The sequence below is a fragment of the Nyctibius grandis genome, chromosome 10 (genome assembly GCF_013368605.1).
Source record: "Nyctibius grandis isolate bNycGra1 chromosome 10, bNycGra1.pri, whole genome shotgun sequence".
Taxonomy (NCBI): Eukaryota; Metazoa; Chordata; class Aves; order Nyctibiiformes; family Nyctibiidae; genus Nyctibius; species Nyctibius grandis.
Genome location: NC_090667.1, coordinates 9669666 through 9689074, shown reverse-complemented (window position 1 = coordinate 9689074; position 19409 = coordinate 9669666). Strand labels below are relative to the sequence as shown.

Below are 19409 nucleotides of genomic sequence, written 5' to 3'. Positions count from 1 at the left end.
CCCGCCCCGCCGCGCACTTCCGCCTCGCCCGCACGCAGTTCCGCCGCTGGCCCCGCCCCCGCCCGGTTGCGGCCCCGCCCCGCGGCGGCGGCGGCGGCGGCGGGAGGATGAGCGGTCGGCGGGTGGACGCCAAGGTGGTGCTGCTGGGGCAGGAGGGCGTGGGCAAGAGCAGCCTGGTGGAGCGCTGCGCCCACCGCCGCTTCCGGCCCGGGCCCTACCAGAACGTGAGTGACCGCACCGGGCACCGGGCGCCGGGCCTGCCGCCGGACGGCCCCCGCGTGTGCCCACCCCCCCCCCGCCATGTCCCCGCCTGGTGCCGCCCCGCATCCCTCCCGCGTCCTCGGGGCGGGCCCCTCGTTTCCCCGGGGTGGTGCCTCCCACGCCTCCGGGTGGGTTCCCCCGTGTCCCCGTGTCGGTTCCCCCGGTGTTCCCCGGCCGGGTGCCTCCCCGCAGCCCTGGGCAGGATCCCCCCGTGTCCCCGGGCCGCTCCCCACGGCTCCTCCTGCTTTGCTTCCAGACGATCGGGGCCGCCTTCGTGGCCAAGGTGCTGTCCGTGGGGGACCAGACGGTGACCCTGGGCATCTGGGTAAGAGCTGGGGTGACGGCTGTGCCAGCACCCCGGGGCCACCCCCGGCCCCCCCCGGCATCGGGACTTCCGAGACCCCCCCCCCACACCTGCTGAGCGCTTCCCTGTCGCCCCCCAGGACACGGCCGGCTCGGAGCGCTACGAGGCCATGAGCCGCATCTACTACCGCGGGGCGCGGGCCGCCGTCGTCTGCTACGGTAAGGGCACGGTGCTGGGGGAAGGGGAAGGAGCCGGTGGCCGTGAAGGTCCCAGGCTGGGGTGGTGGCGGCGGCACCGGTGGGTTGGGTGTGTGAGGGAGGGGGCCGACCCTGACCCCTCTCCCCTAGATCTCACCGACAGCAGCAGTTTCCAGCGAGCCAAGTTCTGGGTGAACGAGCTGCAGAACTGCGAGGAGGTACGGGGGGGCCTGGAGGGCTGCCGAGCCTCACCGGAGGGGATAGGGAGCCCGTGGGGGTGCCGGGCCCGTGGGCATGTCCATACCGCCACCGTGCCTGTGGCAGGGCTGCCGGATCTACCTGTGTGGCACCAAGAGCGACCTGCTGGAGGAGGACAGGAGGAAGCGAGGGGTCGACTTCCATGACGTCCAGGACTACGCCGACGGTATGGCCGGGCACCGCACGGGGCCGGGGTGCTCACAGCTGGGTGGCACTGGCCCTTCCCGGGCTCCTGCAGCACCCAGTGCGGGGGGGCAAGGCGGGGATGGAGCTGCTGCATCTGCGTGCACTGGGAGGTGTGAGGGGCTCTGCTCTTGCCCCGGACCCGCAGCAGATCCGGTGGCTCTGGGCACCAGGGCTCCCTGTGCGGTGAGGCCCTGGCTCTGCCAGGGACCTCCCTGGGCAATGGCATGTCCTGACACGGGGGCCGGCACGTAGTCAGCTGGGCCGAGGGGATGGGAGCACGGAGCCCTGCCCTGGGCCCCCACCAGCCTGCTGTCGGCAGCTGTGCCCGAGGGGTGACTCTGGGGGGAACCGAGCCCCTGGGGCCACATCCTGCCCCCGCCAGCACTAACCCCGGGCCCTTGTTTCAGAGATCAAGGCAGAGCTCTTCGAGACCTCCAGTAAGACAGGCCAGAGTGTGGGTGAGTAGCCCCCCATCGCTGCTGGCTGTGCCCCCACCCAGGCAGGGCTATGGGGGGGCTCTGCCAGGTGGTGGGGCTGCCCACACCCACCCTGCCCGCTCTTCCCCCAGATGAGCTGTTCCAGAAGGTGGCCGAGGACTACGTCCACTTCACTGCCTTCCAGGAGATGACAGGTGGGCAGGCAGGATCCGTCCTTCCCCAGGCACCCTCTCCCATGCCAGGGGATGCGCGTGCCCCTGGGCGGGGTGCTGAGCACGAGTGCTGTGGGATCTGGCAGGGCCCTTCCTCACCCTCACCCTCCCTAGGGCCACTGTGGCTCTGTGCCGGGGGTTGTCCCACAGAGCTTGGGCCCCATCATGGCATCCCCATCCCCACTCAGGCCAGGCTCAGCATGGCCGCCCAAACAGGCCACGGGTGGCCTTTGGCAAAGGGGCAGCCAGGAGCCCTGCCCGGCTGTGGGACCGGCTCTCAGCTCTGCACCAGGCCTGCCCAGGCCTGCTCAGCCCGGCTGCGCCTCCAGCCCTGGGCCGTGCCGTGGCCGTGAGCCCTGCCGCTTGGCTGTGGGGGCACCAAACCCCTCCCCGAGGGACCCGCCAGCGCCCAGGCCTGGGACCAGCAGCTTTTGGGCTCCATGTGGCACGGAGGTGCGGATGTGCCAGCAGCTGCCTGCCCCTGCTCTCTTCCAGAGGAGAAGGGTGTCGACCTGGGCCAGAGGAGCGGTGCCTACTTCTACAGCTGCTGCCACCACTGAGACCTCCTGCCAAAAGGGAACTGCTGCCGCCGGCCAGCGTGCACCAGACTCCTCTGGTTTTTTACCTGCTGTTTTAGCTGTACAGGCCCGTCCGCAACACGGCAGCGGCACGTGGTCCCGCGGACTGCTCTCCTCCCGGCGCGCGGAGCGGCAGAGGGCTGCCGTGCGGTGCCGGGAGCCTCCTGCGGCACCAGGAGCTGTGGGCTGTCACCCCTGGGGACCCTCTCCCTGCAGCCCAGCATTTGCGGGAGCTGCTTCCCCGAGTCACTGCTGTGGCCCAGCGGCGGCCGTTAACTTATTCTCTCGGAGATGCTGCCTGATCCTTTGCAGATTTATTTAAGCGTCTTCTCTCGAGGTGTACAATGTAAATAAACCGCATTGTGGTCTGAGCTGTCCCCCTGCCTGCGCCGCTGCCGCACGAGGCCATCGGGGCTCCCCCCATGTCCCCCCCCACTCAGCAAGACAAACCACAAGAGGACATCGAGAGTAAAGTTAAACTTTACTTTACAGTAATTTTTCTTCTATATACAAAGAATTACAGTACATGTTCTGGGAGCACCTGGGCAGGGCAACCCTCTTTTCATTATAAGTTTCACATACACAGCCAACAGTCTAAGGGGAGCAAAATGAAAGTAATCAATGGTCCAAGACTCTCCCCTCTCCCTCTTCTAAAAATAATATCCATGCTGGAAATATGTAGGTTTCTCTCACCCGCTCTGGCATCCCTGCTCAGAACTGACAGACAAGTCCCAGCCAGGGCCGAGCACCCACGTGTCCCCCACACAGTGCTTGCCCTGGCACCAGCCCGCAGCTCCAGCTGGCCCCCGCCTCAGCTGGGCACCCCAACTCCCGCTGTGTTTCCCCCTGGCCAAACCAGCAGGATGGGACCCTGCAGGGGACTCCCCTCCGCTGCCACCCCACGGGCAGCAGACCTCTGCGGGGGAGCACCTCACACCAAGGCTTCCCCCTCTCTGCACAAGCCTCCTGCTCGCAGCTTCAGCACCCTGCTGCCTGAGCACGGGTGACACCCCGTGTATCCCCTCCCCATCCCTGGGCAGCGAGGAAGGGGGAGCAGGCAGCCAGGGCCACCCTCCCCGGGAACCCCAGCCTAGCCACATGGCACCGGAGGGTGGCAGGGGACATTCAAAGCTGGGCGTGGTATCGGACACGTTTGGTGTCTCAGAGGCGAGCAGGCTGGCAGGGCGGTGAACGTGGCAGTGGTCAGGCAGGGCCGGGAGCACCGCTGCAAAAAGGCTTCTCCAGCCCGTCACAGGGAGAGCTGCTCCCTGCCTGCCCACGCCAGCCGCTGCCGACACATCCGACCTCCCACCCATGTCGGCCGGGGCCACCCTCAGCTCCAGCCACGCTCCACCTTGAGCCTCCCGGTGCTGCTGCTTTTCCTTTTAACAAGTTCCCAGTGTCTAAAAAAATACACAAAACCCAGTTCCTTGAAGTCAACAACTCGGAAACATCAGGAAAAAAACAAAACAAAACAAAAAAAAACAAAAACAAAACAAAACTGAAACCAGCTCAGTACCAAACGGACACAAAGAACATGCAGTTAGCGGACGCCTGCCTTGCTTCACGTGGCTCCACTCGCTCCCTACACCCACGGGGCCCACTGGCACACTGGTTTGAGTCTCAAAACCATCATAAATCGAAGGAACGGAGTCACGCCTCGTCCTGTTTCCATCACGCGCGCCGAAGCCCAGCCCCAGCTATTGGGGAACGGGATTCAGCTGGCAAAGACACCTCCAGCCCGCGGGCCAGGAGCCGTGAGGCCAGCCCTACTGTGCTAAGCTGCCGAACGGTTTACAATAGCACCACAATAGCCCAAGTGCTTGGCCAAGGGCAAACTGATTAAAACTTTACCTTGAAATAGGACATAGCAACACCCATTTCTCAGATTTCCCTAGGAGGTAGATTCAGTGCTGTAGGGACTGTCCATCACCACCACTTCTCTAGCCCAAGCTGACGCATAACTGTCCCCCCCCCTCCACCGGACTTGGCTTAGATCGGTTCTGGAGGACCCGGAGCAGAAATCTTGCCTTTTCCCACCTCCTGCTAAGCGAGGGCACTGCCACCCTGCAGGCAAGGCTCCCCGCTGAAGCCAGGCGAGCGGCGGAGCAGTCTCCAAGCTCCAGCATCCGATCTCCCGGGCCCTGGGAGCCCCTAGCACCCATCAGCCCGGCCGTGCTGCTGCTGCACAGCCTCGGCTGCGAATGCTGCCACTGGCGTTATCGCTATCACAGGGGAGTCATTAGCGCAGACAGAGCCCGGGCGATTGAGCACGGCCTGAGCCCTCGCTGGTCGCCCCTGTACTTTCAGAGTAGCTGCACGGTTTTCCACTTTGCTTTAACACTCACTGGCTGGCAAAGGCCGAAAGCCTCATCAGTAATTTAGGGCAAAGCACATTACAAGCAGGTTACATTTACGGTTATTCCAAACATCAAGCAAAATCAGAAGTTAAGGCTGAAATTAAAAATTAAATAGAAGGTGTTGAAGGTCTGAGGTTTCTCAAACAAACTCCCCCTGCCCTGTCACAACACTGGCTGCGGCGTCCAGACAGGAGCAGCGCACGTTCACAGCGTGCTCAGGTTAAACCACTGCCGAGATGCATCAGGGTTAGGGCTGCTTTTTCTTTTTCTTCCTTTTTTTTTTTTTTTTCTGTGAAACTGAGCTGAAGCTCTTCTAGCACCCGCAATCCACATCATCACCCCTTAGTAGGTTACTGTCCTTTAGATTCAACCATCTCTCTCATCTCCTGAATTTTAACAGCCACACCTTGAAAGCGAAGCCTGTGGGGGTTTAACCCTGAATTACAACGCACGCTCCCACAGTACCACCTGGACACTTTGTGCATTGAAGCAAATCTCCTTCTTGTGGGTTTTTTTTTGTTAAATAGGAAAAGTTTTAACTCGAGAACAGCAATAAAGCAAGCTACCACGAGCTAGTTAGTATCTGGCGATGCGCAGCAGGGGATTATCCCTTACAGTGGTTCCTTTTCTGCTCGATTCACCAGAGCCCTGGCTGACAGCGGGAGGGAGCCATTCCTACAAGTGGGAACAGGCTTATAACCCTGGGAAGTTCCCATGAGCCTCCCTGGGACAGCAGGGAGAGTGACACAGCTCTGAGCAGAAGTAATCACGCTCTTGATTCTGCTTCCGCAACTCTCCAACAACAGCAAACGGACACAAGAGTCATCTCTTCCCCACCCTGGACGTGATTACGCCTGACCCGAGACTTGTGGCCAGGTGATCGTATCGCTCCAAGACAGTAACAAGCCCTGTGGCCTCAGCCACAGCAAAGCTGGACATGCTCCTCGGCCAGCTCCAGCCCAGCGCAAGGGCTCAGGGAGGCTGGAGCAGAGCTGCAGCAGTGTCTCTCCCCCAGGAGCAGTCTGCCAGGGGCACGTGTTATCTGCCACTTTCCTCTACAATAAAAACCCCAGTGATTCAAACCGGCGGAACTCTGAAGGCAGCAATGAACTGCAGAAAATGGACCCAACTATGCCAGTACAGACAAGTCCCTCTCCTCCTCCAAGGCAGTGCTACCAGCTGCCACCAAGAGCCAGAGTCTCCTCAACTGCTGAAGCAGCCCGTATTTCCCTGGGGCTTTACTGAGCAGCCTCCCAGCTACGCTGAAGTCCACTCTCCAGCAGGTACCTGGAAGGCAGCAAGCCAGAAACCTGGATCCTTGTGGAAAAGGCATGAAGGGAGACAAGAGGTGGGGTACAGTCAGATGCAAGGAATAAGGCTGTGGGTTTGAAATGCCATGCAACGCTTCAATCCACATTCACTGTTCAAAACAAGCTCATGGGTGAAAGCCTGCTGTGTAAAAGGCTGCTGCTGCTGTGAACCTCACCTTACTATGTGAGCACACGATCTATAGAAGTGATTTTTTCAAACCTGCACTTACGAGAATTCATTGAGAACTTCTCCATTTTACAGATTTAAAAAAGCCTGCACCAAAAATATTCACAGTTTATTTTTCATGAAACAAGTAACTAGTTAACACGTGACAATGCGAAGCGGAGGTGGACAGAGCAGTGCAGATACCTTTCTGGTTACAGCTGTAGCTGGCTGGGCGGCTGGCACGGAGGTAACCCTACTTACACAATCTACATGACTAAGTCCAGCTCATGGGAAGGCCTATAAATGTAAGTTCACAATTTATTTTCCTTCTCACACGTGATAAATACTTAATATACTGAACCTCATTACCATTTTTTAAATTTTGTTTAGAAAAGTTAATGAATGCCCTTAGATTATCTTCTCTCTCAATGGCTCTGAGGAGTTGTCCTGATTCCCTTTGTGCAGGAGTCACGCAGAAACACAAGCTGCTTGCATCTCCCCAGTTTCAGCAGCAAGCAGGAACTGACCTGCCAGTCTTCCCGTAAAAAAAAAACAACATTAAACAGTAAGTTTCCATAAGCCATAAAGCTTTTCAAAGTCGCTAGCTATTCTACAAAGGATCTGAAATGATTCGGACTAGAGAAGAGATGCACCATAGCACTGGTCATGTCCCCTCGTGCCCAGCACACGCGGCCGTTACAGCAGGACGTTGTCGTGGGGTACGTACATCAGGAAAGGAGAACGGTCGGGATTAGCCTCGGTACAAGTGTTTGCCTCCCTTCATAGAACACTGCAAAGCTCAGGACCGTCTGCTCTGGGAGCAGCAGGCACTTGCAAGCCAGGTGGGAACAACAGCCTGCTCCCACATCGGAGGGAGAGGGTCAGCCTGGAGCTGAACGCTCCTTTTCCAGGGAAGGGCCCTGCGGATCGGCCTGGAAGGAGAAGGACACACTGCAGCTGCGCAAGGGTCTGGTGGCGAGCACGGAGATCCGAGGCTGCGGCACCCGGATTGGCAGAGCTCAGGCAATCACAGAGGTAATGTGTTGTGAGAGTGGGTGAGTGTGCTGGTCAGCAGCGCTTCCTTGGCAGGATACTGACCCCATCCAGCCCGGGCAGCGCTGCCCAGGGACACCCGTCCTCCTCCTGCCTGCAAGGCTGCTGGTGGTCGCGAGACGCCACTCTGCAGGTCCCTGGGAGTCTACCGCTTGCCCCGGGAGTACCACGGCCAAGCAAACTTCTGCCTCAACGCTTGAGTAAACGGCTTTCAGCAGGCCTGATCTGGACACCAGCCTGATGCCCACCAGGTACTGAACATCTCCTCAACTGGAAAAGGGAGAAGAGGAAAAAAGAAGCCAGCCATCTGCTGGAGCCCACTGTGTTCCAGTGTGAGAACTACGATTCAGTTGGAAAGGGACACACGCACACACACACGCACACCAACAGAGTCCAGTTAATTCAAGTCTCCTTTGGTTGTAGAAGAGTTAAGCTAGAAGCTACCCAAGGGGAAGGTTGAGGTGGGTCCCCATACGGCACCCTTGCCTCCGCGCTGCGCAGCGAATGGTACAGGCTCCACTTGCAGCTCGGTGGCGCGTCCCGCTGCTGGGAAGATCAGGTATGATGTGAACACATCCTGAACACGTCTGAGGCAAGGGGAGAAAAGACTGCTCGGTCTGCTGGCTCACGGTGACGACACAAGTCAAGAAGAGACTGGATGGAAACTTGAAAGGGAGCACCACCACCCTGCCAGGGCGGTGCTCAGCACCTTGGGGAAATCCACTCTGCCCTACTCTGCTATTGCTGCTTTATAGGTCGCAATGTTTTCAAGTGCAGGAAACACCCCGCGTGTCCTGTGCTAAAGGATTAAGACACAAGAATGAAAAAACTGCCAGATGGCTTCTTCCAAGATCTCTCTTCTCCCTGACCTCCTTCAGATTCCCCACTTCTCAGGCCTGGCCAGTCACAGCTTTGTACAAAGGAGCCTGAATGAATATTGCCTATTGCTGGAGAAAACTGCACTGAGCGAGTGCAGAAGGCTCCTCTCCCAGCTCAGCTGGAGACGATACCTGTCCTTCAGTGAACGACACACACACCACGTCCCAGCGAACGTATGGACAAACCTCACAAAGCAACACCCTGCAGGGACAGAGAGCTGGGCAGACGACAGATAAGCCCCTTCCCTGCTTCCACAGAGTCCAGCAAGGGTGTACACCTGACTGCTCACTGCCTGCTTCCCAAAACATCTCCAGTCCCAGGGCAGCCTGACTGATCTGCTTCTTCTAAATACAGTTACCAGAGCGAGGCCCCTAGCTGTACCTGGGAACCTGCCTACGAATCAGACCTGGAGCTCAAACACGCTGGATCAGTAATGTGACCATTTCAATGGAATTAAGAGATTTTTTTACCCAGAGTGGACTCTTTATTTCAGCTTTACCATTTGTAAAAGGAAGAGGAAAAGGTCACAGATGCTCTCTCCCTTTGACCGGGCCACACTCAGACTTAAGTGAATGTCCTTGCTCACGTCACGAGAGAATATGGATGGGATGTGCATGGGTTAGGGGCTGGGCTCAGGGAAGTGAATAAAAAAACCAAAACAAAGATTCCCCCTCCCTAAACATTAAAAGACTGAAACCTGCCTCCCACATTCACCAACCTCACTTTGGCTCTGAGTCGACCAACTCACGACAGACAGAATCCTGGTTACGGGCTAGCGCTGTGTTTTGTTCGGGCAAAGGGTCCTGCCCCCGAGGAGTCTGTGCTTTTCCACTCAGCCAAGAAATCTGGTCAATTGTCTGAACGTTCGTGACAAGCCACTGCATCTGCTCCGGGGGCACCGGCGCTTCCCTGGCTGGCCGAGGGGTCTGCTCGAATGCGCGCAATCTCTCTGACGCCCAAGGGGTTTGCTCTGCGGGGGCTGAGGCCACTTCCCAGCTGGGCTGAAGGGTCGGCTCTGGTAGTTTCTCGGCTGTCCGGGGAGGTTGCTCTGCAGGTGTCAGGGCTTTTGCAGTGGGCCAGTGGGTTTGCTCATGCGTCTGTAGTTTCTCCATAGGCCAAGGTACCTGTCCAACGTGTGTCACCGCCTTCCCAGCAGACCAAGAGATTTGCTCACCAGCTAACATGGTCCTCTCCTTCTGCTGGGGACTCAGCTCCACGGCCAGGGCTCCTCTCTCCTTCAGCTGAGTGTTCTGGTCGACGGGCCGCAGCGCCTTCTCTGACAGCAACAGCCTCGGAGCCGACGCAGCTGGAGGCTTGTCCAAGGCTTGAGGCCGAGGAGCCACAGCAGCAGCCAGCTTGTCTGATGCCTGAGGCCACGGGGCTATAAGAGTGAGGGGCCTCTCCAAGAGCTGAGGCCGGGCTGCCCCGGAGCAGAAAGCCTTCTCCAGAGGCAGGATCCGCAGGGCCCCGGAGTCGGCAGCCTTCTCCGGAGGCAGGGGCCGCAGCACCCCGGGGGCGAGCACCTTCTGCATGAGTGGGACCCGCAGGGCCCCCGAGCCGAGAGCCTTCTCCATGGGCAGGATGTGCGGGGACCGGGAGCCAGGGGCTTTCTCTGGAGGCAGGGGCCGTGTCACCCCTAAGCTGGGAGACTTCTCTGTGGGCAGGATCCGTGGCATACCCGAGGGAGAAGCCCTCTCCGGAGGCAGGGGACGGGGTGGCCCAGAGCTGGGAGCCTTCTCCATGGCTGGGACCCGCACTGCCCCGGAGAAGGAAGCCTTCTCCAGAGGCAGGGGCCGTGGCACAGCCGATCCAGGAGCCTTCTCCATAGGCAGGATCCGTGAGACCGGGGAGCTGGGGATGTTTTCAATGGGCAAAGGCCACAGCACTGCAGGGCCAGGAGCCATCTCTGATGCTAGGACGTGCGGCACCACAGAGCTGGGAGCCTTTTCCACAGACTGAAGCTGCAGGCTCTGGGCAGAAGCTTTGTCCAATGGCTGAGGCTGAGCGGCCGCAGGAGGCTCATCCACCAGCTGGGACTGCAGGGTCCCTGCGGTGACGAGAAGTCTGTCCGACAGTTGAGGATGCAGGCATTTCACCGGGAACTCATCCAGCAGCTCAGGCTGCTGGGTCCTGGTGTCAATGAGAGACTTGTCCGATAACGCCAAAACCCCGGGGACAGCAGGAGACTCGTCCGACAGCTGGAGCTGCAGGGCACCAACAAGTGACTCATCCGACAACTGCGGAGCTCCCGGAGGAGATCTGCTCGGCAGGTGAGGCTGTGAGGCATCACCGGAGGACTCGTCCAGTGGCCACAGCACCGCGTTGGTGGGAGGTTTGTCAGGCTGCTGAGGCCTCAGCGCTACGATGATGGGTTGCTTCTCTGACTGCAGCCTTAGGGACAGGGCAGCCTGGGGCCTGTCCGACGGCTGCAGACGGAGCGACAGGGTGGTGGGAGGTTTGTCTGAAGGCTGCAGCCGGAGCGAGAGGGTGGCAGGGGGTTTGTTGGATGGCTTCAGCCTCAGGGACAAGGTGGCGGGGGGTTTATTTGACGGCGGCAGTCTCAGCGCTAGGGTGGCAGGCGGTTTGTCTGGTGAAGGCAGCCTGAGAGCCAGGGTTGTGGGGGGCTTGTTTGATGGCTGCAACCTCAGGGCTAGGGTGGTGGGGGACTTGTCTGATGGCGGCAGCCTCAGCGCTAGGGTAGCAGGGGGCTTTTCTGGTGACTGCAGTCTGAGGGCCACAGACTGAGGTAGGCTGTCCAGAGGCTGGACGCTCAGGTCTGTGTCTGCAGGCGGCTGCTCCAGTGGCTGGGTGTCCTCCTCATCGTTAGCCAGGGCTTCTATGGGAGGCACATACTCACGAATTTCTCCTGGCTCTAGAGGGTTAGGCCCGCAGGGATCGTGTTCTGTGCAGCTTAAACGTCCGTCCAGCTTGGAGATGAAGAGCATGCCTTCCCGGTGCTGCTTGCAGAAGGACCTGGGGCACATCTCGCAGAAGGAAGCTGCTTCCTTACCACACATATCACACTGATGCCACGGGCACTCCCATTTTCCTGCAGCACAGACACAGGAGAAAACACATACCTTAGGAGTGGTACAAAGGGAAGAGACGAGGCCAGCTGCTAAGGGAGTATAAGGGAGAGTGGGAACACCCCTGCAATACTCCCATACAACTCTGCATGTCCTCCTCAGTTTCTGCCATAGCTCTCAGGCTTGACAGGCACTTAACAGGAACCTGTGTTCTTGGAACGCACCAAGGGAAACGATAATCACGACAAACACAAGCCACGCCAGGTCAGCCCAAAAGCCCGTCTGGCTCCAGCATGACACTAACTGATAGGGCTGTCTAGAGAAGAGCAGACACCCCCAGCTTGCACGTTTCTGTGGCTCTGACTTCCACAGACATCACCACTGATATCTGTGTGTAATACACCCAATGGAGTTTTTAAGTAAATGCTTCAAGTTCATCTAAGTCTTTGTTAATTCTGAGCCAACAACCTCCCTTCCTGTTTATCAAAAAGAAGAAGTGAGAGGGCAGTGATCACAAGGGAGTAAGTTTCTATTGTCTCTGTACCCAAAGGCATCTTCCTTAACCTCTGTGCATGGCCATGATAAAAATACTGGCCATGATAAAAATACTGCTTATCACAAAGCCAAGCTACTCCCTGAGGAGCTCCAGGTCCACGCTGAATCTATTCACCATCCGTATCAACACCATCACGGAGCTAAAAACCAATGTTACAGGTCAGAGATTGTTGTTTTTTTCACTCACAGATGACCTTGCTGGTTCAGCCCCCTGCTCCCCCCAGCCAAGGCTGTTGCTGTCTCTACCAAACACTTCTCACCAGTTCATGGACGCCAGGCACAGAGAGACCCTTTGCACGCAGGGTACACGATGCTGAGTCCCTGACCTCTCACCACAGGACCAGCACGGCTGCCTTTCCAAACGCTTCCTGCCTCTGTGCTGCCCCCAACACCACGTACCCCCAGGGCCCCCCCTGCTCCCTGCCCTGCTGCAAAGAGCAGCTCCCTGCAGAGCAGCCCTCGCACAAGAGCCACAGGCCAGCCTGCGCTCAGAGCACAAGCGATGACGGAGGGCAGCCCCAGGCACCAGCCTGGCCAGAGCACTGCCCAGCCTCCCTGAACCAAGCCCGTGGCTTTGGCTAGCAGCTCTTTTCCAGGGAGGCTGGAAGAGAGCATGAATGCAGCACAGCACCGAGCAGCTGTGGGCTTCTCTCCATGCACTTGTGCAACATCAGCTTTCCACTCCCCTCTCGCACGCTGCTGTTTCCCTGGGATGAAGACAACATGTTTTTCCCCTTCTTTGAAGCCAGTCTAAGGCTTCTGTTCTGGTCTCAAAATATGTATACTGCTTTTCTGCTGCTGCTTCAGTTTTTCAGCATCATTTTCAGAGTGCGGATGTTTAACACTACAGGTGGTTTTCCCCCTTCCAGGCTCATGGTGCTGCAGCACAGGCTGTTGCTGCTCCTCCTACACCATAGAAGAGCCACACTCAACCCTCACTTTGGCCACCAGAAAGACTCTGGGACTATTACTATAAAGGTCATTTGTACGGATGGAAAATAAAGTCAAAACCTGTCAGTATGTTGCAGGAAGGATAAATCACAGAATCAATCAGGTTGGAAGAGACCCCTGGGATCGAGTCCAACCTTTGACCTAACACCACTGTGTCAACTAGATCATGGTACTAAGTGCCACATCCAGTCTTTTCTTAAACACCTCCAGGGATGGTGACTCCACCACCTCCCTGAGTAGCCCATTCCAATGCCTGATAACCCTTTCTGTGACGAAATTTTTCCTCATGACTAACCTGAACCTTCCATGGTGCAGCTTGAAGCTACATCCTCTAGTCCTGTTGCTAGTTGCCTGGGAGCAGAGGCCAATCCCCACCCCGCTACAACCTCCTTTCAGGCAGCTGTAGAGAGCAATAAGGTCTCCCCTCAGCCTCCTTTTCTTCAGGCTAAACAATCCCAGTTCCCCCAGCCACTCCCCACAGGACACACCCTCCAGACCCTTCACCAGCTTTGTTGCCCTCCTCTGGACTTGCTCCAACACCTCAATGTCTTTCTTGAAGTGAGGGGCCCAGAACTGGACACAGTACCTGAGGTGCAGCCTCACCAGTGCCGAGTACAGGGGGACAATTACTCCCCTAGTCCTGCTGGCCACACTATTCCTGATATACGCCAGGATGCTGTTGGCCTTCTTGGCCACCTGGGCACACTGCTGGCTCCTGTTCAGCCGGCTGTGCACCAACCCCCAGGTCCTTTTCCACCGGGCCGCTTTCCAACCACCCTTCCCCAGCCTGTAGCGCTGTATGGGGTTGTTGTGGTCAAAGTGTAGGACCCGGCACTTGGCCTTGTTGAACTTCATACCATCGGTCTCAGCCCATCTATCCAACCTGTCCAGATCCCTCTGCAGAGCCTTCCTACCCTCAGGCAGATCAACACTCCCACCCAACTTAGTGTCCTCCTCGAACTTACCGAGAGTGCACTCGATACCCTCATCCAGATCATCAATAAAGATATTAAACAGGACTGGGCCCACTCTAATGGTCTTTGACAGGATAAAAGGCCTAATGAATACGCAGCCTCTCCAGGGACAGCCCGGAGCAGAGGAGCTCTCCAAAGTAAGATCAGACAATTAGTTAACACGTAAACAAGCAAGGAATTCCAATTACTCAACAGCAATGCCCATGGCAGAAGAAACATCTGAAGTAAAAAGCGCTGAACCTCTCATGTCCTGTATGCTGCTCTAAGGAGCGGGCTACGAAAGTAACAGCCTACATGTAAAAAGAGTAAAGTGGCTACAACTGGCTGAAAAATCATTCTCAAGAAACAGCTATTAATGGTCTTCTGTCAAACTGAGGAGGCGTTTCCAATGACATCCTTCAGGAGTCTATTTTAGTCTGTATTTTAATTTAAATTTCTGGAAGCAGAACAGCAAATACACCTACAGAAATGGGTAAATAATAACAAGGCTGTGAGGAACTGCAAAAATCTGGTTAGACAGGCCCAGAATTTAAGCTGGACAGATGCTCTTGCACCAACATGGTGCAATTAAGTAAAGACCAGTGCGAAACAGGACTGCAGGAGAAAGAAATAAAATAAGTATGTGAAAAGGACTCAAGGATGATAGAGCAAATCACAAACATTATATAAATATAAAAGTTATTTTTGCGAAACAAGTAAAATCTCATTTCCTGAGAAATTTCATGTAAAACATAAAATGTAATTATTCTGTTCTCTTGGTGTTAGCAAGGCCTCGGCTGCAATACTGTTAAAATACTCTTGTTACCACAGTTCTAAAAATGTGTAGGCAAGTGGGAGACAGTCCAGAGCAGATCAAGAATAATAATTTTAGAAAATAAGAGCTGCAAGGAGAGGCTGCGTTTGTTTAAGCCAGAAAAGGACTAAGGACGTAAGTCTCTCTGTGTGTTAAGAAAATGGGTATTGGAGTGATCCTTTGTTTTTTCAAGTCAGGCTGTTAGGAGCAACTTTTCAAACGGAAAGCAGGGGAACAGGCCAAATGCTGGACTCTCCTTTAATGGAGACTTTAAAGCATGGGAAAACCTGCCAGGATGTTACAGTGCCCTGTCTTAGCACACAAAAATGGACAGAAAGGTGATATTCAGGTCTCCCTCACGCTGAATGATGCCTCCACAGGAATGACTTGTGCTCCTGTTGGCTTTCACATCACCCTGTTACAGCGTTTGTTCAAGGAGCAATCCAAGCTCCTCTGTATAAATGCCCTATTCTCCCCCAAACTTCACACACACACACATAATTTCTGTCATCTACAAGATATGCTCCTAACCCTTCTACACCTTCTGCTAGAGGTGCTGAACGCTCACTTCTGGCTCCCCGTGGAGCACCAACACTGTCGCGGTGACTCTCCTGGCAGTTACCTCCAGAGACCACCTGGTGCCACGCTTCTCAGCCTGCCTCCGATGTGTTCAGAAAATACTCTACAGAGCTGCACACAGAATTTCTAATTATGACGATGCTTACAAGCATTAAAAGATTTACAGCCCCCTAAACAAATTACTTCAATGCAGTTGTTTTCATTACCCAAATGTATTATCTTAGCAAAAACCCCTAAATTAGGTCTGATGAGTTATTCTACCTAAAAACTTGTCACCTACTATTGCTGATATTCTTACAATTTAATTCTTTAGGCTCTTGCCTGCTGTATCAGCTTTTCCACCCTCCTGGCCCAGCAGACATTGGGCTAACTGGCCTACCAAGACTCACGTCAGAGTTTTCCCCTTTCTGAGAGTTGGTTAAACCTGAACACTCATTAAAGGTCCCAGGAACTCCTTTAGTAACCAAGACAAACTTAAACAACAGAGGAAACACTACCCTCGACCAGCTCCTTAAAGACTTTTAAATGCAACTTAAATATTTTCCACTAATAGATGTTACTTTACACCTCCTGAGCTACTAATGAACTAAAAATTGTTTTACCACTCATACAGGGAGCCTATTTCTTTCTCTGCACACAACTAGAAGAACATTTTGAATATTTTTCTTTTTATTTCAAATTTCTGCCTTCATTTCACCACAAACTAGAACATGCTTTGATACCACTTCCTTCCCTCACTATGAACTCATGGCTATTTAGACATCTAACACATTGTTCTCTAACTCCTATTTTCCATCAGTGCTTTTCCTCGCCATTGAACTCACTCAATTGCCTTCAACTTTGGGAAAACGGCCAATCTGAGGAACCAACACCTCAACTATTGTGGGGCCGGGCAGAGGACAGTCCCAAAGGATAGGGTCAGCTCACAGGCACCATTTCTTAGGCAAGGACCAGCTCCCCCTTCATCAATCAATTCATCTTTTTTCAGTCACAGTGGGGTGCGAACTGTGGGCCACAGTCTGGGGGCCACAAAGTCTGTTCAAATGAGAAAGCTCTCTCTAAATTTTAAGATGCTGTGAAGTGAGTGCAAGGTGGTGAGCAGAGCCAGGGACACCTCGAGCCAACACCGTGACCCAAGCAGAGCCCAGCCGTGCGGAGCACTGACCTGCAGGTCTCTTGGTCAGGTTGAGGCAGTCCGCGTGGTACACCTTGGGGCAGCCTGGCTTCTTACAAGAAACTAGCTGTCCTCCGTCCCCACAGCTGAAACACTCGTCCTCTCGCTCCTTCATCACCTCCGCCTGCGACCTGCGCTTCATCTGTGGCCGTCTCTTTAGCTTCTTGGACTTTTCCTCGGTGAGGCTGGGTTGGCTCTGTGGGTGAGACAACATCAGTTAATGCAGGTCTCTGCCCCTTCCATCTGTTCCCTTCCTGCCACAGTGGAGGTAACTGCAAATCCCACAAATAAAAACCCCACTGCCAGCCATACCTGAAACGTACGTAGCACCTCTACAGTGCTTCTGAATATTTGGTAACCAATTTACTACAGCAAATAGTTATCGGTTTTTTTAACTTTTTTAAAAAGAGCCTGGGAGCCCTGTACCAAAGCCTGGTTAAACATGTGATATATGCAATTACCAACAGCAGAACGAGGAGCCAGGGGCTGCCTGGTGTCGCTGAGCTTGTGCCACCTCTCACAGACTCTTCAGGTCCTCAGTTGAAGCAGTCAGGTCTTCGTGCACCCCTGACACTGAGAAGTCTCTCCCAGGCCTTCCTGCATTTCTTGATGTTTCTCACCCCTCTCTCCATTTTCAGTCTGAATTTATCTGTGATTAGTTTAGACCTGTTTGTTCCTGTGTCAATGTTGCTCTTGTTCTGCAGTTTTTCCCTCTTCCTGAAGTAACCACTGGGACACACTCTCCTTCTCACAAACCACTTTCACAGTCTGCACCTCCAACCTTCCTAATGGCTTTTCTCTGCCCCTCTGAGTTTATTTCTCCCAAACACAAGTTACAGAATTATACATACTATTTCACATGACACCTCACAGGCTGTGTACAATGATCTCAACACTTCTCCAAAAGAATGGGAAAACCCTCCCAAAGCACCACCCGCATTCGCCTTTTTCACAGCTGCCTCACCACAGCAGCTCAGTCCTGCGGCAGCTGAACTGCACAACAGCTCCTTCTCCACCATCACCGCTCATCAACGACCTTCTCATGGCAATTTGTTTCTGCTATTACCCTCCAGGTGTGTACTCTGGCGTACTGAACGACTGAACTCCAGCCCATTCCCAATTATACTCAGTTATTCCTTTGCAATTGCCCCATCCTCCCCTTCTCCCCCAGTGATCACACCTACATCTCTGTGTCATCAGTACAGTTAAACTACCATGCTTCCAACAGCTGTGTTACAGGCAGTAAGGAAGTAACTACAATCAGTCCCAAGACTGGCATCAAAATGGCTTAAGTGCTCTCTTCCCTGGCCTAAGGCTTCCTCCAACCCTGCTCCCTCCAAGCTAGGTCCTCAGACCACTCCTAACCCCCTACCACGGATCCTCTCCAGGCTAAGCCTCCCATTGTAGCAAACACTGAACTCCACAAAGATAATGCTTCCTGTCCCCAGTCAGTGACCTTATCAAAGCCCTATCAGTTCAGTTTATCTAAACAGACATGAGCTAAATTTTATGCCATTTTCCACATATCTTCGTGTCCAAATATGCATTCTCCATGCAGAACCTCTCTGCATGCTGAGATGATGCCTACGAGGGGATTTTTGCATCCTTTATTCTGCCTAAATATTGAGCACTATATTCATCACCCTCCTATTAAAAACAGAAACACCAAAGCACTTAAAAACCTTTGTCTCCAGACCTACATTTAAGAATTCGGCAGCGGTGGTTACCCAGCTGTCCTGTCACCAGGGAGTTACATTTCTTCATTGTTTCCTTCCCCTTCACATGTGGATATTTCTGGTTTCATACCATCATTCCCATTGACAATGGGGACAAGTCAGGCCTTTCTTATCATTGAAAATGCAGGCAGTGAAATCACTTCACCTAAACTATTCCACCTATTCTCAACGCCTAGTACCTCGGCCATCTGATTACAAAGAGAAAAGAAAAACCTTTCACAGCTAATTTGAATGTCTAAGCAAGGTCTAACAGCTGGACTAAGTGATTCCCACTTGCTCACTGCAGTACAATAGACTCCCAAGCATTCTTCCACACTCTCAATTAGAAAGGTCACTTTTAAGAGTGAACTTGAGTATAATCAGCGAAGTTTTGTCTTGCTGTATCTTCAGGAAGCTTAAAAATGCATCTATTTTGGGATGACTTTGAAAAAAACACAAATCCAAGGTACTGTTTCTTAGCCCATCTCATCAAGATGGAAACAAGTCACCTCAGGCATCACGATAGAACATTAATGCCAACTAAAGGGCACCCTTCTCTGATTTCCATCATGCAGCCTGTGATTTCAGGGCAAAAATGACAGTAAAGTCATGTATAACACAGGAGCAGGACAAAATCAATTGAACTTTAAATTGCAACCCAAGAAAGAACTAAATACACCAGATGTGTAATTCACCTCATCTGTCAGCTTCTGAAGACATCAATTTTTTTTTTATCATAAGTTAATCTTTCTGCAGAACTAAGGTCTCTGGAGAATTCACAAAACCTTCCCTATATTTTGATGGAGATTAACATCTGTGCTGCTGGAGTTTTTAACCCTTAACTGTGGGTAAGTATCCACATGCCAGAGCAGAGGGATTACAGACTGATTTGGTGAAGCCCTTGAAACAAACCAACAGCTGAGACATAGATTTAGCTGGTGACAGCTGGGAACTCAGCCAGCTGCTCCTGTTATTTCCTTTTCCCAGTGAGAACCAGCTCACACAAGGAGGTAATTGAAATCAATTCCTGTTACTGCAACGTTACCGTTACAAAACGAAGCTCTCAGAAGTCAGTGAGATCTAAAAGCTATTGATTTTTCTACTACAGATATGGCAAATTTCTTACTCCTGTCTGGTGTGTAAACTTCGGTCGTTTAACTAAAAGAAGGAAAAAAACAGGAACTTTCTTATTGTAGCAAAGATGGTGATGCAGAAGCCTTCTGGCTCTAAAGCAACTCCAGTCCAAAGGAATGCAAGTTTGCTGGCCTTCCGTGCACGCTCACAATCTACTCAGGCCTTTACTTTGGGAAATGGGCTGAGCTGTGGTTTCTTGGTTATCCGATGGAAGTCTTTCCCATGCCTGTCCTTTGCTCCTCTAGTGCAATGGAAATTGCCCTAATAAGCAGAAAATTCTGAAAAAAATATTTCATTTACTCTTTTG

General features: G+C 53.9%; 2 protein-coding genes across 5 annotated transcripts in view; one reads left to right on the top strand and one right to left on the bottom strand.

Annotated features, from left to right (window-relative positions):
* Positions 1-54: 54 nt before the first annotated feature.
* Positions 55-2804, top strand: RAB24 (RAB24, member RAS oncogene family). 2 transcript variants are annotated; one of them, XM_068409200.1, is made up of 8 exons: positions 55-224; positions 518-586; positions 705-783; positions 913-980; positions 1087-1186; positions 1614-1664; positions 1775-1837; positions 2351-2804. In XM_068409200.1, exons 1-8 carry the CDS (start codon positions 108-110, stop codon positions 2413-2415), a joined length of 612 nt encoding a protein of 203 aa, XP_068265301.1. In that variant the 5' UTR covers positions 55-107; the 3' UTR covers positions 2416-2804. The 2 variants fall into 2 exon arrangements, with proteins under 2 accessions (XP_068265301.1, XP_068265302.1); XM_068409201.1 differs by lacking the exon at positions 518-586.
* A 154-nt stretch (positions 2805-2958) lies between these two features.
* NSD1 (nuclear receptor binding SET domain protein 1) overlaps positions 2959-19409 on the bottom strand; it is a 65179-nt gene continuing 48728 nt past the window's right edge. For 2 of the 3 annotated variants that reach the window (XM_068409666.1, XM_068409667.1), the window contains exons 22-23: positions 16245-16449; positions 2959-11250 (exon numbers count right to left, since the gene is read on the bottom strand). In XM_068409666.1, the coding sequence (XP_068265767.1) occupies positions 8921-11250; positions 16245-16449 (2535 nt within the window). In that variant the 3' untranslated portion in view covers positions 2959-8920. The remainder of the gene's footprint in view (positions 11251-16244; positions 16450-19409) is intronic. The other variant, XR_011048909.1, reaches the window with a different exon arrangement.

Coding starts and splice junctions, on each gene's coding strand:
- RAB24 (XM_068409200.1), top strand. CDS start 108: ATGAGCGGTCGGCGGGTGGACGCCAAGGTGGTGCTGCTGGGGCAGGAG. Junction 1,187..1,613: donor CGTCCAGGACTACGCCGACG/GTATGGCCGGGC, acceptor CCCTTGTTTCAG/AGATCAAGGCAGAGCTCTTC. Junction 1,665..1,774: donor TAAGACAGGCCAGAGTGTGG/GTGAGTAGCCCC, acceptor CTCTTCCCCCAG/ATGAGCTGTTCCAGAAGGTG.